General features: G+C 39.1%; 1 protein-coding gene across 1 annotated transcript in view; it reads left to right on the top strand.

Moving 5' to 3' along the window:
• Positions 1-16156, top strand: part of ELP3 (elongator acetyltransferase complex subunit 3) — a 93593-nt gene that overhangs the window by 45361 nt on the left and 32076 nt on the right. The window contains exons 9-11 of the mRNA XM_015825066.1: positions 4584-4777; positions 8801-8891; positions 13037-13102. Of these exons, the coding sequence (XP_015680552.1) occupies positions 4584-4777; positions 8801-8891; positions 13037-13102 (351 nt within the window). The remainder of the gene's footprint in view (positions 1-4583; positions 4778-8800; positions 8892-13036; positions 13103-16156) is intronic.

The raw sequence follows: 16156 nt of genomic DNA, 5'->3' as shown, positions 1-16156 counted from the left end.
AGCGGACTGGTCGAAGGGAGATATTTGGTAGGAGGCGGTCTTGCAAATACCTAGGTCCATTGCCATGGAGCGCTTTAAAAGTTGTTACTAACACCTTGAAGCGCACCCGGAAGGCCACCGGCAGCCAGTGCAGCTCGCGCAGGAGAGGTGTTACATGGGAGCATCTAGAGGCCCCCAAAATCCCCCGCGCAGCCGCATTGTGAACTAGCTGGAGCCTCCAGGTGCACCTCAAGGGGAGCCCCATGTAGAGAGCATTGCAATAGTCCAGGCGGGAAACAACGAGGGCTTGAGTGACCGTGCGTAGGGCGTCCTGATCCAGAAAGGGGCGCAACTGGCGTATCAGGCGAGCCTGATGAAAAGCCCCCCTGGCCCCCCTGGCCAAATGACCTCAAAAAGGCGGCAAAGAGTACAGACAATTCTGTATTTAGAATTTTCACCTTTTCCATTTTCACTTTGTTGTAATTGTGGTATACTGATTATGTTCCTTTCTGTGGGTTGTTGTTTTTTTTTTTGCATCTAAACACCTTCCTAATTTCTGAATATACTGGTGTGCTATTCTTGATGGCAGACCTGTTCTGTTGTACGTAAAATGCACAACAAGCATTTTGAGGTGTGTGTTGTATCTCTGTGATATATGCAAGTGTTGAAAACATGCTTTTGGCCTCCCTATTCCAAGATGTTTCCTGTCTTTCACAGTATTTCTTACAGTAACAAAGTTTTTATGCATGTGTATGTGCTCAGGCATATACAGGTAGTGCTCAACTTACAACCCCAATTGGGGACTGGAATTTCTGTCGCTAAGTGATGAAGTTGTTAAATGAGTCGTGCTGACTTTATGACCTCTTTTTGACATGGCTGTCAGGCAAATCATACTGCGCTGAAGCAAATCTGGCTTTCCCCATTGACTTTGCTTGTCAGAAGCCCCAAGGAAGGTTGCAAATGGCAATCAGGTGACCTCGAGATGCTGCAACCATGGTAAATATATGCCAGTTTCCGAAGTGCTGGAATCACAATTCCATGTCCATGAGGACATTTGCAATGGTCATAAATGCATCAACCGGTCATTAGTCACTTATTAAATGCTGTCGTAACTTTGAATGGTTGTTAAGCAAATGGTTGTAAGTCAAGGACTGTCTGTATAATGAAAAGGGAATGAAAAAAATTGACTTCATAGCTTAATTTGATTTGGAGGGGGCAGGAGCCAGTTTGGGGAAGGAAAGAAGTCTAACCTCTAGCAAGACTTAGCATAAAGTCTCATGAGAAAGTAAACAGTTTATTACATCTGTACATTTAAATGTCAAGTGACTGTTTTTATGTCCTGGCAGCTTGGAGTCATTCAACAAAAATCAGTCTTGGTTGTTTGATGTATTATTCCAAGGCCCACAGTTCATTATTTTATCAGGAATGCGGGCATAGATAAGGATGGCTGCATGATAGAGAGTCTTTCATCTTCCTGAATGAGGAGCATAACATTAAGCTGCTGCCTGTTATATCTAACCTGTACAATTACCATGGCAGGAATACTTGGCTGGGTAGATGCTAGGCCGATTAGAGCTGAACCAAAAAATCCAACCCTCTTCAGAGCATTATTATTACGTTTTTTTTTATTGTTTTCTGGAAGATTTTCTTTAAAAATTAAAAAACACCCTTTTTACCTGATTATTTTTTCAGTGTCGTATGTTTCTGTCTCTCAATTGATATGACCTATATCAGAACATATTCTCAGTAACACTGACTTCCAGTCAGCTATGATTAACTAGTTATTGTAGTGAATTTAACTCTTTCATTACGTAATCCTTGATCAATTAGGATCTCCCATATCTCATCCAGAGAAGAGAAAAGAGTAGTAATTGGAGGGAACCAGGAGAGACACAGTAGCAACAAAGATAATTTTAATGTGATAGATCGGTTTTTCTCAACCTTGGCCACTTTAAGATGGATGGACTTCAATTTCCAGGAATGCTGGGAGTTGAAGTCCACCCATCTTGAAATGACAAGGTTGAGAAACAATATGATAGATTTTCATATACAGGAGACTACACATTTTCAAACTTTTAGGCCCAATTTGAAATTTTGCATTGTGTCCTTGATGCCACAAAAATTGTCATGGCAGTGGGTGTAACCAGCCACAAAGTATTGGGAATGCTCCCCTTTTGTTTGTAAGAAGGGTTATAAATTTTGTATTGAATGGATAGTTACTCTTCATAGTGTCCTTTTCTGCCTCCTAGCATTCTCTCTCTCTCTCTCTCTCTCTCTCTCTCTCACACACACACACACACACACACACACACACAGAGAGAGAGAGAGAGAGAGAGAGAGAGAGAGAGAGAGAGATTCCCAGACTGCCAGCTTCATCTGAATCTTTCTTATCATTACTAGCTTCAAAGTTTTCCTGGACACAGGACACCATGAAATTCTGACCTATAGCTATCTAGCATATTTTTTTAAAAAAAATTTTTTACTAGTCACATATATTAGAAAAATGAAGTTGGTGCTGGTGTCCAAAAACTGGAATTTTACTTTAGAGTACTGTACTTCCAACAACTGGGTAAAAAGGTTAAGTGGGAGTGTCTATACTGAACCCCTATACATCATCTACCTGATCCCCACTTCGCCCCCTTGCTTAATGCATCAATATATGGGAGAAAACATTACATGAAATGCTAGAACTAGCAACATTCACGGGCAACAAATTTAAATCAATAAATAAACAGTAACTTGTTTAGAGTTTAAAAGCCTGTTGAAATAAAAGGGTTGTAGAAGACCCTTTGTGGTCTTCTACAATTTTAACTCCTAACTCTCCTGAAAGCTTCTGCTTTTTCTACCTGCCTTCCTACTCTTCACATAACAATGGGACAGAGATCCATCTTCTGGAATACTGTCATTTTCACATCCATTTCAGTTTTTCCTTGTTTGACTTTTTTTTTTTGTTCTGTTTAGTTACTCAGAGTGAGCAGTAAACCAATTCTATAGATATTTATCCTGCCAAGGCAAGATAATCACCTCTTTGTCTGGCCCCTGGAAGAAAAGCTGCAGCTGCACAGCTGAGTAGGCATCCTCACAATAATGGAAAAACAGCAGTTTTTTTGGCATCAACATTACTAATTTGTACAGTTTGTATCCTGTTTATTTATGCTAGCAGATTTACAAGGGTGTGAATGAATGAGGTCTGTTCATGTCATTAGTGATAATAATAGTGGAAGGGGGTTTGGAAAAAATTAAAATAAATTGACTTGTGCTGGCAAAATCAGCCATGACCCTTATAGAATATCTGTCATGGCTAGCTGGTCTGACTTGTATCCTGAAAACCTATGCTCTGCTGGGTTTACTGATTTCTTTTTGATAAAGTAAGTTCTTTGAAACATAACAGCACTGCTTGTTTTGGACCAACACATTTAAAACCTAACCATTTAGAGATCAAAATATACAATTCCATCTCCAGAAGTTTTGTTCATAAAATGACTTTACGGTAGTACAGAATTTGTATGCATTGGACTTTAAATACATTGACCTAAGCAAATGTTACAGTATATCTATATGTGGTTTCTCCCAAGTATGATCAGTAGCCATTACAAAGCTGTTCTGTTCCATTACAGTGTGAAAATTGTTATTGACTAAATATCTTTCCATCATCTTGTTTGCCAAGATTCCAAAGTAATGTTTGTTAGATCTACTTGAGGGCTTCCTGAAAACCATATATTCCTTCTCCTGCTGTTCTTCCATAGCAATTAATCTATATACTTCTCTATCTGAACATGGAGATTTTAGATAATCATTATGAAGAACTATCAAACTTCTGTTGCTCACTGAATTTCTTTAACCACCCTTTAAAGTAGCTATCTCGGTAACTTGTGCAGTACATTTTATCCATTAACATTGTGTGAAGAATTGGTCTGTTTCACGTGGAAGAAAAGCATAACTACACAGGTTTTGATTGGGGTTCCCAACTTCAGTTGGCAAGCAACCCAGATAACATTAAACCCATGTTTAAAATCAGCTGACCTAATGGAATGCTGCATAGTGCACTGAGGGGGAACTACCTGTCAGTTGCTGAGGGAGCTATTTTTAAACATAGGTTTAAAAAGATTTAATACTCTTCTGAAATAGCATTCAACCTATGGTTTAAAAATAGCCTTAGGACAGGGGTGTCAAACTGCCGGCCCGTGGGCCAGTTTCATCATACTGGAGCCGCGCCCACCCCATTGCCAGCAATGGCAAAAAAGCTCCGATACGTCGTGCGACGTCATGTGATGTCGCGAGTTTGACATGCCTGCCTTAGGACATCTCATGAGTGGTGTGATCCAGTAGGAGTTTCCACTGGTAGGCACATGGAGGAAGGTTTTTTTAGTGAATGACAGAAAGGCTTCTAAATTATGTCTCAATGAATGCCTCTCCCTCCCACCGAATCATACAACCCTTCAATGCCTGTCTACTGGCATGGTGAGGTTTTGCAATGAAATCTTCCTACTACTACTACTGCAAACTCCCCACTCCCATGTACCTGTCATAATGATGACTTATTGAACTGTCCAGCTGCTGTGAGCCATTGCACTAATCTCTCTTACATGTTGCTTCTTCTGCAGGAGTTTTTTGAGAATCCTGCCTTTCGCCCAGATGGCATGAAGCTATACCCAACACTTGTGATCCGTGGCACTGGCCTCTATGAACTCTGGAAAACTGGGAGGTACAAAAGCTATCCTCCAAGCACCCTTGTGGATTTGGTGGCAAGAATTCTTGCCCTCGTGCCTCCCTGGACTCGAGTGTACAGAGTACAAAGGTAACATTTGCCTTGCTCATGCTAAGTCTTCATAAAATATGGTAGTGCATCAGTGGGGCTGAGATAACAAAACAGCTTGATTTCCTCATGCAGCATCTATTTCTGACTTTATTATCCTCTCAGAATAAATGTTTCTAGAAATCTAAATCCTTTAACCATCCCTCACTTCCCTGAAAGTAACTGGCAATGTTGTACTTACCCTGCTCTGTCATTCAAATTCTCATCACAAATATCAAGCCATTACATGTGATTCAGGATGAATCGACACACTAGGCTAATGTTATGATAATTGTGGCCTGTGCTTGATAGCTCATTTGTGCATAACTACTAAAGCTCATCTCTGATGAGTCACTATAGATAGTGGCCACTTGCATCTTGGATAGATACTTGCAAATGAGCTTTGAAAATAGAAACCAAGCTGGGGAAGGGGTAAACAATGATGATCTGTAGCTATTCAGCAAATGTGGATTGGCCCCTAGGCAATAAGGAATGAAGGACAGAAGAGCACATTGGGCAATAGAGAACAGTATTAGTATTAAACTACTATGTGTTGAAAGAGTGAATAAATGAGGGCATTTTCCTGGAGTAGCCAAGAAAAGGAAATGTTCTAGTGGAAGGATATTGCTAAATTGCAATTCACTGCAGCCCATCCAATGTGATGAGTGTTATAAGATGAGAGGAATAGCAGCCTCAGAATATTTGGAGGATCACACATTGTCAATTCTTACTCTACTATACATTTGAATGATTGCTGTGCATATGACAGCCAGTCATATGCTAAACTATTTGCATAACTTGTTTTAGCCAAAAGAAGGAATACATTGCCTTTTTTTAGTCAAGATATTGGCAAATGCTGATAAACATTTCAGAATATTAATCCCATGTTTATCATCACCGATTTTCACCCAGTGAGGGAAGGGTATCCCATTTGTAATTGTCAGCACAGAATGTTTCTGATAACAGCTGGTCTGTTTAAGGATGGGAATTAATAAGAAGCAATGTAATTATCAAGTAATTTGTCTTTGCCTGTCACTTGATCAAAACCATTTTTAGGGGACTACCAGGAATGTAATTTTTTAAAGATACAGTCTTTAAAGCTTGGCTACCATTAAAATAATCAGTGGGACTTTAGACAATCAGAAGAACACCTCATGGTGGTATTGTGCAACATCTTTCCTCAACCTGATGTGTTTTGGTTGTATTAGATTATACCACATTAGTAGTGATAGCTTGAAATGCATGTATAGGGAAGCCTCAGTGATAAAGATTCTCATAGGTTTTTTTCCTTTTTTTTTTTACATAACAGCTGCCCTTTACCAGCTAAATTTTCCAGCTTATATAGTAATAGAAGGAGGGCTCTACTCTTAAATGTTCATTTGTAATATTGCCGTACTCAATAAGCCTTACCTATCATATGGCTTCTGACTTGATGTCTTGCCTTGTTGAAAAAATTATTAGAGGAATCTTTGGGCAGGTAAACGTCAGCAAACATCCCAAGCTGTCTTTGCTGCTGGAAAATCCAGCGAGGACATCTTAAACCTTTGACAGCAATGGAGAGAGAGAATTGAGATTTGACTTTACACTCTTAAAATTTGCCATATTTGCATATGTGTGTATGTTGATCTTGAGTCATATCCTCTCCTAATGCAGAAACAAAAAGACGTTTCCTAGCAGATGGCCACCCAGTGCCTTTGGGCGTGCCAGTATACTGTGTCACTGTTCCAGAGATGATAGACTTGTCAGAGGATACTGCTATGTAGGCTACGTGCTAGGGTGCAAGAATGGTTTTATTGACATCCCTGTGGTGAATCGTGCAACAGCCTGGCTTTCCTCAGTATTTTGGTAATTGGAAAGAAGCGCAGCTCTCTGATGGCTGCCTCTGTTCTAACGTGCCTAGATGGAAATTGCATTCTCCTCCAGTGTATTCTTTAGCTAGCGCAGGGAGGTGCTTATTAACTCTTAACTGTTACTGCCTGAAGACTGTTAATGTCTGTTGACTAGATGAGGTTGTATTTACTCCCAGGACCCAGCTGAATAAATTAATGAGTGAGCTAATTATTACTGTCTTCTGGAGAGAGGAAAGGATAGGTGGTTGATGTAGAAGAGAGCAGGGGGTGAGGAAATTAAGCCCCAGTGTGTCAGCGGGTGAAGAATGTCATGATAATCTGCCTTATCCTATCACCATCAAGCCTCTTTTCTTTTCTTACATTACCAACTTTTGTAGTCCCCTGGTCTTTTTTCATTTTCCTTGCAACAAGATAGCAGTTTTCACCCAGACATATTGGAACTTTAAGAGAAGTTTCAGAAACGCTGTCTTTTTGGCTTCGCTTTCTCTTATACTTTACTCTCTTAGACATATGCCATGTCTTCCACTCAAAAAAACTTCTAACATCCCTCTCTCTCAGTCAATCTCTGGCATGACCCCATAGTTCTTATCTCCAGCCAAAAAAAGCCAAATAGACATAGCATATGCCCAATATAATGTTTATATCTCTAGTCCATACTAATTTTCCTGGAAGGATGTTTTAGATCAAGTAAGGAGTTTTCTATCTCCCACTCTTATATTTATTTATATATTATATTTCTTCACCATCAGTCCCACCCATGTAATTATATTGCAAAAGTGTAATTCCCTTCACTTTTTTCCCAATAAAATGGCAATGAATTGGGACATATGACCCACAGTTAGGTGTCACTGGGTGGCCTCCTCTTAATGATTTTACCATATTCATGTTTTCCTTTTCAGTTTTCTCTCTCTGCTAGACCAGTCATCTTCTATTTGATCAAAGTTTATGTTTAGATTTCAGTTCAACTTCTTATATTATTTATTATGTCTTGCCTTTTCTCCAAAATCTCAAAGCAGAATACCAGGATGGGAAAAGTATTCCATCACTTGATCCTTGTGAAGCATGTTGGGTTGAGAACAAATGACCTCTTTTATAGGACTGAGGATTTGAACCTGGTTCTTGGTTCAAGTATAATTCCCAAATTATTATATAGCACTATTATCTGTGTCTCTAGGGCCTGTCCAGTTGTTATGGAATTTTTTTGTCTCAAAATATGAAATAATCTTCAACTTTATTTATATAAGGGTTAAGCAAATTCTTGAATCTCAAGCAGTGGTGGGATTCTGCCAGTTCACATCAGTTCAATAGAACTGGTAGCTAATTTTTTGTTGATTTTGGTGAACCGGCTGATGCCTTAGCCCTTTTTCGCAAGGCCCAGAATGGGCAGCGCTATTCCTAATGTTCATAGTTCAATTATTTGCTTAGCCCTCACACAAATAAAGTTGAAGATTATTTCATATTCTGAGGCAAAAAATTCCATAACAACTGGACAAGTGCCAGAGTAAGTCAAAACACAATGTACGTGGACAGGAAGTAGATGACAGCAGAAGAAGCAACAGTATCATTTTAGATATTAATGCTTCTCCAAAAGAACAAATGTGTCATATTTGGAATTTATTTATTTATTTATTTATTTAATTTGATTTATATCCCGCCCTTCTCCACACCGGACTCACCGGAATTATTATTTTAGCAACCTTTTTCGCTATGATCGCTAAACAAACCATCGCAAATCCAAGCAAATCCAGCTCCTGTCATTGACTTTGCTTGTCATATGTCCCTTGGGAAGGTCACAAACAGCAGTCATGTGATCCTGGGATTCTGCAACCATTCTAAATACCTGCTGGTTGCCTGTCACCTGAATTCTGATCATGTGACTACAGGGGCACTATGACAATTGTTAGTGTGAGGACTGGTCATGAGTCACTTTGTTCAATGCTGTTGTAACTTTGAATAGTTATTGCATGAATGGTCATAAGTCAAAGCAATGCCAAAGACAGCAAACTCTTAATCAGGTATCAGGAACAGCACCAGAACAACACAGGGATGAAGTCCTGCTGGGTCTGAGTCAACCAAGTAGCAGAAAACAAAGAACTGTTGTATTTTATATTTAAAGCATTGATGGTTATTTCTTTGAAGTTATGTTTTTGTTTGATGGAGGGTCTATTTCTTGCAGGGATATCCCAATGCCTTTAGTCACTTCTGGAGTGGAACATGGTAACTTGAGAGAATTGGCTTTGGCTAGGATGAAGGACTTAGGAACAGAGGTACAACACATAATTTTATTCAGTATTTCTTACATCTACCAGACTTGTGTCTATTCTTATCAGTACCAAGTATAATTGTTTTGGTTTGCAAGATCTGCCCCAAATCACTTGGTAGAGAAATGGGTAGCACACAAATTTATTAAGTAAGTATTTTCCTTGCATGTACGCCTGAGTGCAGCCATAAGATCATCGAAGAAGGAATAGCTACAAATAGTGAAATCTTGTTTTTCTGGAAGGATACATAATAGGCAGCCGGAAGTCCTTCAAAACAATCGCCTCATCACAGATTAGTTGCATTAAGATTATTATTCTCATCATTGTGATGATGGATAAATACACTCCATCCTGCTGACTTTTTTCAAATGTACAGAACTAACATGGAGGAGACGTATGCTTTTGATTTTGGGTTTTTCTATCTAAATTAATAATCCTTATTCAGATAAGTGGGGGGGGGAGGTGAAGGGGATGGTATCAGGATTCCTCATGAACATCCATAAAGAATAGTTTGTTCTAGATATGAAAAGGCCTGTCTAGAGTCAGCCAAACACAGGACCTGGCCTGAATGTGGCAATTTCACTCTATGGTAACCATATAATTCAATGGTCCACAACCTTTCTGGCTTTGTGGACCGGGGGGGGGGGCAGAGGAAATGATTTTGTGGGGGCAGCAGATGCGCATGCTTGTATGCACAGATCCATTTGCACAAGTGGCAGGCACTCTCGCACACGCCTGAAGCTCCATTTGTGCGAACGACAGGTCCCTCGTACAAATGGAACTTCACATGCATGCATGAGTGCCCATTGCTCACGCAAACAGAGCTGTGTGCACAAGTGTGTGTGTCTGCAGCTTGCATGTCCCTGTTCTAAATGGGCCACAATCCAGTACCAGGCCAGGACCCGGAGGTTGGGGACTCCTGATATAGTTGACTTATAAAAGGCTATTCTGGGTTAGCAAAGTATATTTTTTAAAAAAATCTCCTATTTACAATAGATGGGTCTTCTTTACACCTTGAGCTATACAAAGATAATTTATATGCTCTTAGGATTAAAAGAATTTGAAATGCCACCAATTATTGTTCATGGAAAAAGGCTTTTAAAACTTTTTTTTTTCTGTTGAGCAAAACACATTGTTGCTTCTCTTCCCTTGGTATACTTAATGTATTTATATAGGATAGAAATAAATAACTGTTTGGACTAAAAGTACATTTGGAACATTGAGAGCATATGGTGGGTGCATCCTCCAAGGATGACTATAATAGGAGACTGCTACAGTAGACGTGGCCAGTCACATAGAGACAAGTTGTCTAACATACAAGTGAGACTTTGTGAAGCCCAAAGGCATTGCTTCAAATCAATTATGTTTATTGAAGCTGGTGCTTTGCAGCATGCCAGGATCCTATTTATTTTTTTAAAAGAATGTTGGGTACCATAGGGAGCCTAGAGGACAAGAAGTTGGGAAGTGTCTTGGTGCCCAGGAGCACTTTCATCCTTTCCCTACTGCAAAGGAAAATGTCACATTTTCTGCGTACTCAACTGAGAGGCTTGCATTCTGAGTGATTGGTAGTAGCAGAAAAATGTTGACAATTATTAGTCTAAATTAGGATTAAGATGAATATCTTGGGTAGATCAAGAATTGCATGGCACCTAAAGATATTCAGGTTTCACAGCAATCTTACTAGTACAGAAGAAAAATGATAAACAGTATTGCTGTTACTTCCACTGAAAATTCCTTGAAGAAGATAGTCATTGCTGAAGAGGTTCATTTGAGAGTGGCTGAACTTAGGAATTTTAAATTCAATGGTGAAAAAAGTAAGGTTCTACATTTAGGCAAGAAAAACCAAATGTACAGGTATAGTATAGGGGGTACCTTGCTCAATAGTAGTAACTGTGAAAGGGATCTCGGAGTCCTAGTGGACAATCACTTAAATATGAGCCAGCAGTGTGCTGTAGCTGCCAAAAAGGCCAACACAGTGCTAGGCTGCATTAACAGAGGGATAGAATCAAGATCACGTGAAGTGTTAATACCACTTTAAAATGCCTTGGTAAGGCCACACTTGGAATACTGCATCCAGTTTTGATCACCACGATGTAAAAAAGATATTGAGACTCTAGAAAGAGTACAGAGAAGAGCAACAAAGATGATTAAGGAACTAGAGGCTAAAACATAGAAGGAATGGTTGCTAGAATTGGGTATGTCTAGTTTAACGAAGAGAAGGATGAGGGGGGACATGATAGCAGTGTTCCAATATCTCAGGGGCTGCCACAAAGAAGAGGGAGTCAAGCTATTCTCCAAGGCGCCTGAAGGCAGGACAAGAAGCAATGGATGGAAACTGATCAAGGAGAGAAGCAACTTAGAACTAAGGAGAAACTTCCTGACAGTTAGAACAATTAACCACTGGAACAACCTGCCATCAGAAGCGGTGAATGCTCCAACACTGGAAGTTTTTAAGAAGAGACTGGACAGCCATTTGTCTGAAATGGTGTAGGGTTCCTGCTTGAGCAGGNTTATTATTATTATTATTATTATTATTATTATTATTATTATTATTATTATTATTATTATTATTATTATTATTATTATTATTATTATTATTATTATTTGGCTTTAAGGTTAAAACAAATGCTTGATTTGTGCTTTAAAATGGATAATAGCTGTTTAAGAAGCAATCTGCTGTGCTCAGATTTTTTTTGGTTCTTTCAAGCATAGCATCAGACTTCTAGACTGTTTTCAAGGCAGTCAAGATATGAGGTAGTACACTAGCTTTATCTCGGTCTTTGGTAATCACCATTTTACAATATCTAAAAGTCACATTCTTTTTCTCTCCCTCTTTCCTCATAAAGAATGATCACAACTGTTATACCACACTGAACTTGTCATACTTTGGATACTTTGTGCTATTGATGTCACTTGTACATCCACAATCAGGGGTCAACACTACTTGAAACTCTGAGTTAATAACTAGATGATTTATAGATCAGAACACATGTTGCCTTCTAAATATTTTCGATTACAGTTTTCTTAAACTGTCATCCAAGTCATTCTGCTATCCTTGATAGGAGATAAACATATGTTGCTTGTCCTGTTTTAATGTAATCTCACCCAGAATAAACAACATATTTTTCATCATATTTGAAAGATTCTTGCCCCTAAGCCTTTCTTAGAGAAGCATGGCAAGTTTCAATCCCTAATCCTTCATGGAAAGTACACTCTACATTTGTGGCAATTTTTTCAGGAGTTTCTCTATCTGCACAGCTTTAAATTAGCGTGTTCACCATCTCTGCTTCAGTATTCATTTATCCAGTGCAAAACACAGTTAACATTGGTGTCTTATTTCGTGATCTCATGAAGTGTTAATGCCACTTTATAACACCTTGGTAAGGCCACACTTGGAATACTGCATCTAGTTTTGCTCACCACGATGTAAAAAAAATGTTGATACTCTAGGAAGAGTACAGAGAAGAGCAACAAAGATGATAGGGGACTGGAGGCTAAAACATATAAGGAATGGTTGCTGGAGTTGGGTATGCCTAGTTTAATGAAGAGAAGGACTAGGGGTGACATGATAGCAGAGTTCCAATATCTCAGGGGCTGCCACAGAGAAGAGGGAGTCAAGCTATTCTCCAAAGCACCTGAAGGCAGGACAAGAAGCAATGGATGGAAACTAATCAAGGAGAGAAGCAACCTAGAACTAAGGAGAAATTCCTTGACAATTAGAACAATTAATCAGTGGAACAACCTGCCTCCAGAAGTTGTGAATGCTCCAACACTGGAAGTTTTTAAAAAGAGACAGGGCAGCCATTTGTCTGAAATGGTATAGGGTTTCCTGCCTGAGTAGAAGGTTGGATTAGAAGATTGCTCAAGGAAACTAGTGTCTGCTAATATATGCAATGGATGGGCTTTTATTTTATATACCAGGCTTTTCCTTCCTTTTTGCCTAGAGATGTATTAGGAATGGATAAGTAAGTATTTTTATTTTGAAATCTTCCATTCAAATTATTATCTTGTCTATTTTAATTTAATTTTAAACCCTGGAAGAAGCGATGGTGACGATGAGGGCACTATTCCTTAGCCTAAATATGTTTCCTGTTGCAATTCTAGTCTGTCTCTTCTTATTTGAAGCTTCGTCACTTACTCTTCCTATCTAGTGCCGTGATGTGAGAACAAGAGAAGTTGGAATACAAGAAATACATCACAAAGTCAGACCCTACCAGGTGAGTTTTGTTTTTTCTGCGTGTGAGTGTTTAAAAAGAGAACTTGACACCCTTTAATAGAGGTTGAGACAGCAGAAATGTTTGTCTTTGTTCCCAAAGTAACAAAAGGAATCTGCCTCTTATCAAACCAAATCAGTAGTCTAAATAACAGTGAATATGTCTTGAATAAAACATCTCAGCTAGTGATTCTCAATTGGTGATACCATCAATAGAAAGTAAAATTGAACCAAATTAGGTGGGTTGCAGAATATGCTTAAATGTCCATTTAAAGAGAAAAGGCACAACTGCATTTCCTGATTCACTCTGCTGACCGTGGTTCATCCAGCTTTCTGTCTAAGACATCCACTTCTACTCTTGTGAATCCTCATCAGTTTTACAATTCCTGGAAGAAGAAAAATCATGCTTACCTTGCAACTGCCAGAACTTGAAATGATGCTGTTGTGGGTTGCAATGGCCATAGTATCTATTGCTAGACTAGGGAGTTGAACAATTGCCACTTGGTACTTAGCAGCAACAGAAGCCACCAGAAGTGAAAGGCAATGTATCATTCCTCTCTGCAAGCCAACTGAGTTGTCCCACATGTATCCCATAACTCTCCTCCTTTCTTTTATAATTTCTGTTAGGAACTGATACTGGCATTGGCCCATGTATACCCACTGACAGGGATCCAAATGGTCTCCTTTCCCACAGGGCGGCTTTGACTATGGCAAAGATTTATTGGGCATTGATTCTTTCATTTTAACAGCTGCCTTCTAGGTAGAAATTTCTCTCTCAGCAGCCAATAGTAGGAGAAGTAGTGCTGGCTGAATTTCTGTCTCATCCATCATAGTTATCCTAAAGCCATTTTTTTTAGTATCTGAGAATTCAACAAGAAATAGTTAACCTGAGAGCCCTTTATCCAATTCTTTTTTTCCATACCTTTTTATTTCTGGAGAGATCTAAGTTCTTTGGCAGATGCAGTTATAGGTATAAAAGGTTGAGAACCATTGATGTTGCTTGCTTTATTAACAAAAATTATTCAGTTTTTTAGGGGGGGAAAATCATTTCAGCAAATAAAATTACCATAAGTCAAATAAACATGTTACCAAACATCTCAGCCAATTTAGGCTCAGGAAATTATTTTCCAGTTCAAAAAGCATGTTTATCTATATTGGGTCTGTGATAGAAAACATTCTATTAACATTTTGTTAACATTCCAGAAAGCTGTGAAAACACTGCTTTTACAGAGAGCCCTCCAGGGCAAACAATGCTATTTAATTGGAGGGAAGTGTTTGGGGGAGGGGGGGGGGTTCTAATTTATTGTGGCTCCATGATATTGCTTTGTGGTATGTTTTTATGAGATGAAAGCTGCCTAAAACCTTTCAATGAGACAGCACACAAATACATATTGAAATTATAAAATATATTACAGTATAATCAGCTGTGGATGATCATTACAATACCTTTTGTTTCTAGTTACTTATTCCAGGAATATAATAATCCACCATGGAACTTTAGTTCCTGGAGGTAGTTTAGAAGGGTGGACAAGATCAAACAAAGCGAAGATGAATCCAGATTAGAGGCTATGGCTATGGAAGGTGATCTTTCTGAATGGAGGTGTTCATTCTGTTCTGACTGAGGAGGCTCAGGTGGCAGCAGAACCCTGGAATGAATCTTAATAACTCGACCAGTAAACTGGTTGCAGGGGAAGAGAGCCAATTTGCACTAGTGGCAGGTGAAAATTTCAAGATGCTTGTGATGAAGCTGCCTTTGAAGAAAACTTGCAGAACTGCAAAATGTGCCCCTTTAAATATTAGTGATACAACCATCAGACTTTATGACAGATAGACAGCACCAGCTGAACTAATTGCCAGTGTATTGGAAGCTACTTTAAACTGCAAGTGTTTATTTCATATTTAGACCTTGGAAGAAGGTTAAAGTCAAGGGTAAACAACTCAAACTGCATGTTGCCCCCAGAACTGTCTGTCTTGCTGCTGCGATTTGGTTACAAATTCTCCCCCCAAAAATGCAGTTCGTACAAAAAGTCAGTGGGAGAACCTCATTGGGGTACAAATTATCTGTATTAAATCGGTTCGTTGATTACAAATAGGTATCTGGAACATTTGCAAAGAGCTGGTGGTTATCATTAAATTCCTACATAGCACAACACCAGGATTCATCACACAACTCCTTTTTGGAATATAAATCTGCCTCTCCAGTCTAGTAATCTATAGAAAGCCCCTGAGAGCTCCTCTTCCAGGTGAGAAATACGGGGTATAGATGAATCTTCTCTGTTGTATCCCTGCTTTCTCAAGCTTCCCCGGGAAGTATGTATGGTCCCAATCTACTTGCATTTTGAAAGCAAATTAAAACAGTTCTATTCTATTTTGCTCTTAGCGCACGTTGATTGGGGGGATTCTATCATAGGATATTATAGCAAATGGATTACGTTAATTAAAAGCAGCAGGGTTATTTTCCATTAGATGTTGATAGGAAATAAAATTAAAATCTTTAAGCCCTAGATTATGCTTAAAACATTAAACTTCAGAAAGCCATAGCATATGAGAGCCATGGTGGCAGAATGGTTAGACTACAGTATTGCAGGCTAATTCAGCTCAGTGCCAGGAGTTCGATCCTGGCTGGCTCAAGGTTAACTCAGCCTTCCATCCTTTTAAGGTCAGTAAAATGAGGACCCAGATAGTTGGGGGCAATGCGCTGACTTTGTAAACTGCATAGAGACGGCTGTAAAGCACTATGGAGTGGTATATAAGTCTTAAGTGCTATTGCTATCCCAACACTCTAGAAAATCCTCAGTTTATATGAAATAACCCAAGTACATCACACACATCATCTTCTGTATCAAGATTTATGCAGCATGGCCAGCTATATAATCTGATTATCAGAAGCAACAAGATGATTTTATAATAGACTCTATCACCATAAGCAGAAGCAAGATTGAGTCTAGAATTCAAAGTCCAGTATCAATAGATGTTCAGGAATTTGAGCAACAAAGCAGGAACAAGGTGAAGAAATTTGGGCAGTCTCGGCAAGCATAGCTACATAGGAGAGCAAGCT

This window comes from Protobothrops mucrosquamatus, unplaced genomic scaffold, assembly GCF_001527695.2.
Source record: "Protobothrops mucrosquamatus isolate PMUCROS unplaced genomic scaffold, P.Mucros_1.0 scaffold2473, whole genome shotgun sequence".
NCBI lineage: Eukaryota > Metazoa > Chordata > Lepidosauria > Squamata > Viperidae > Protobothrops > Protobothrops mucrosquamatus.
The sequence above is the reverse complement of the archived record's forward strand: the minus strand, read 5'-3'. Positions and strand labels throughout refer to the sequence as shown.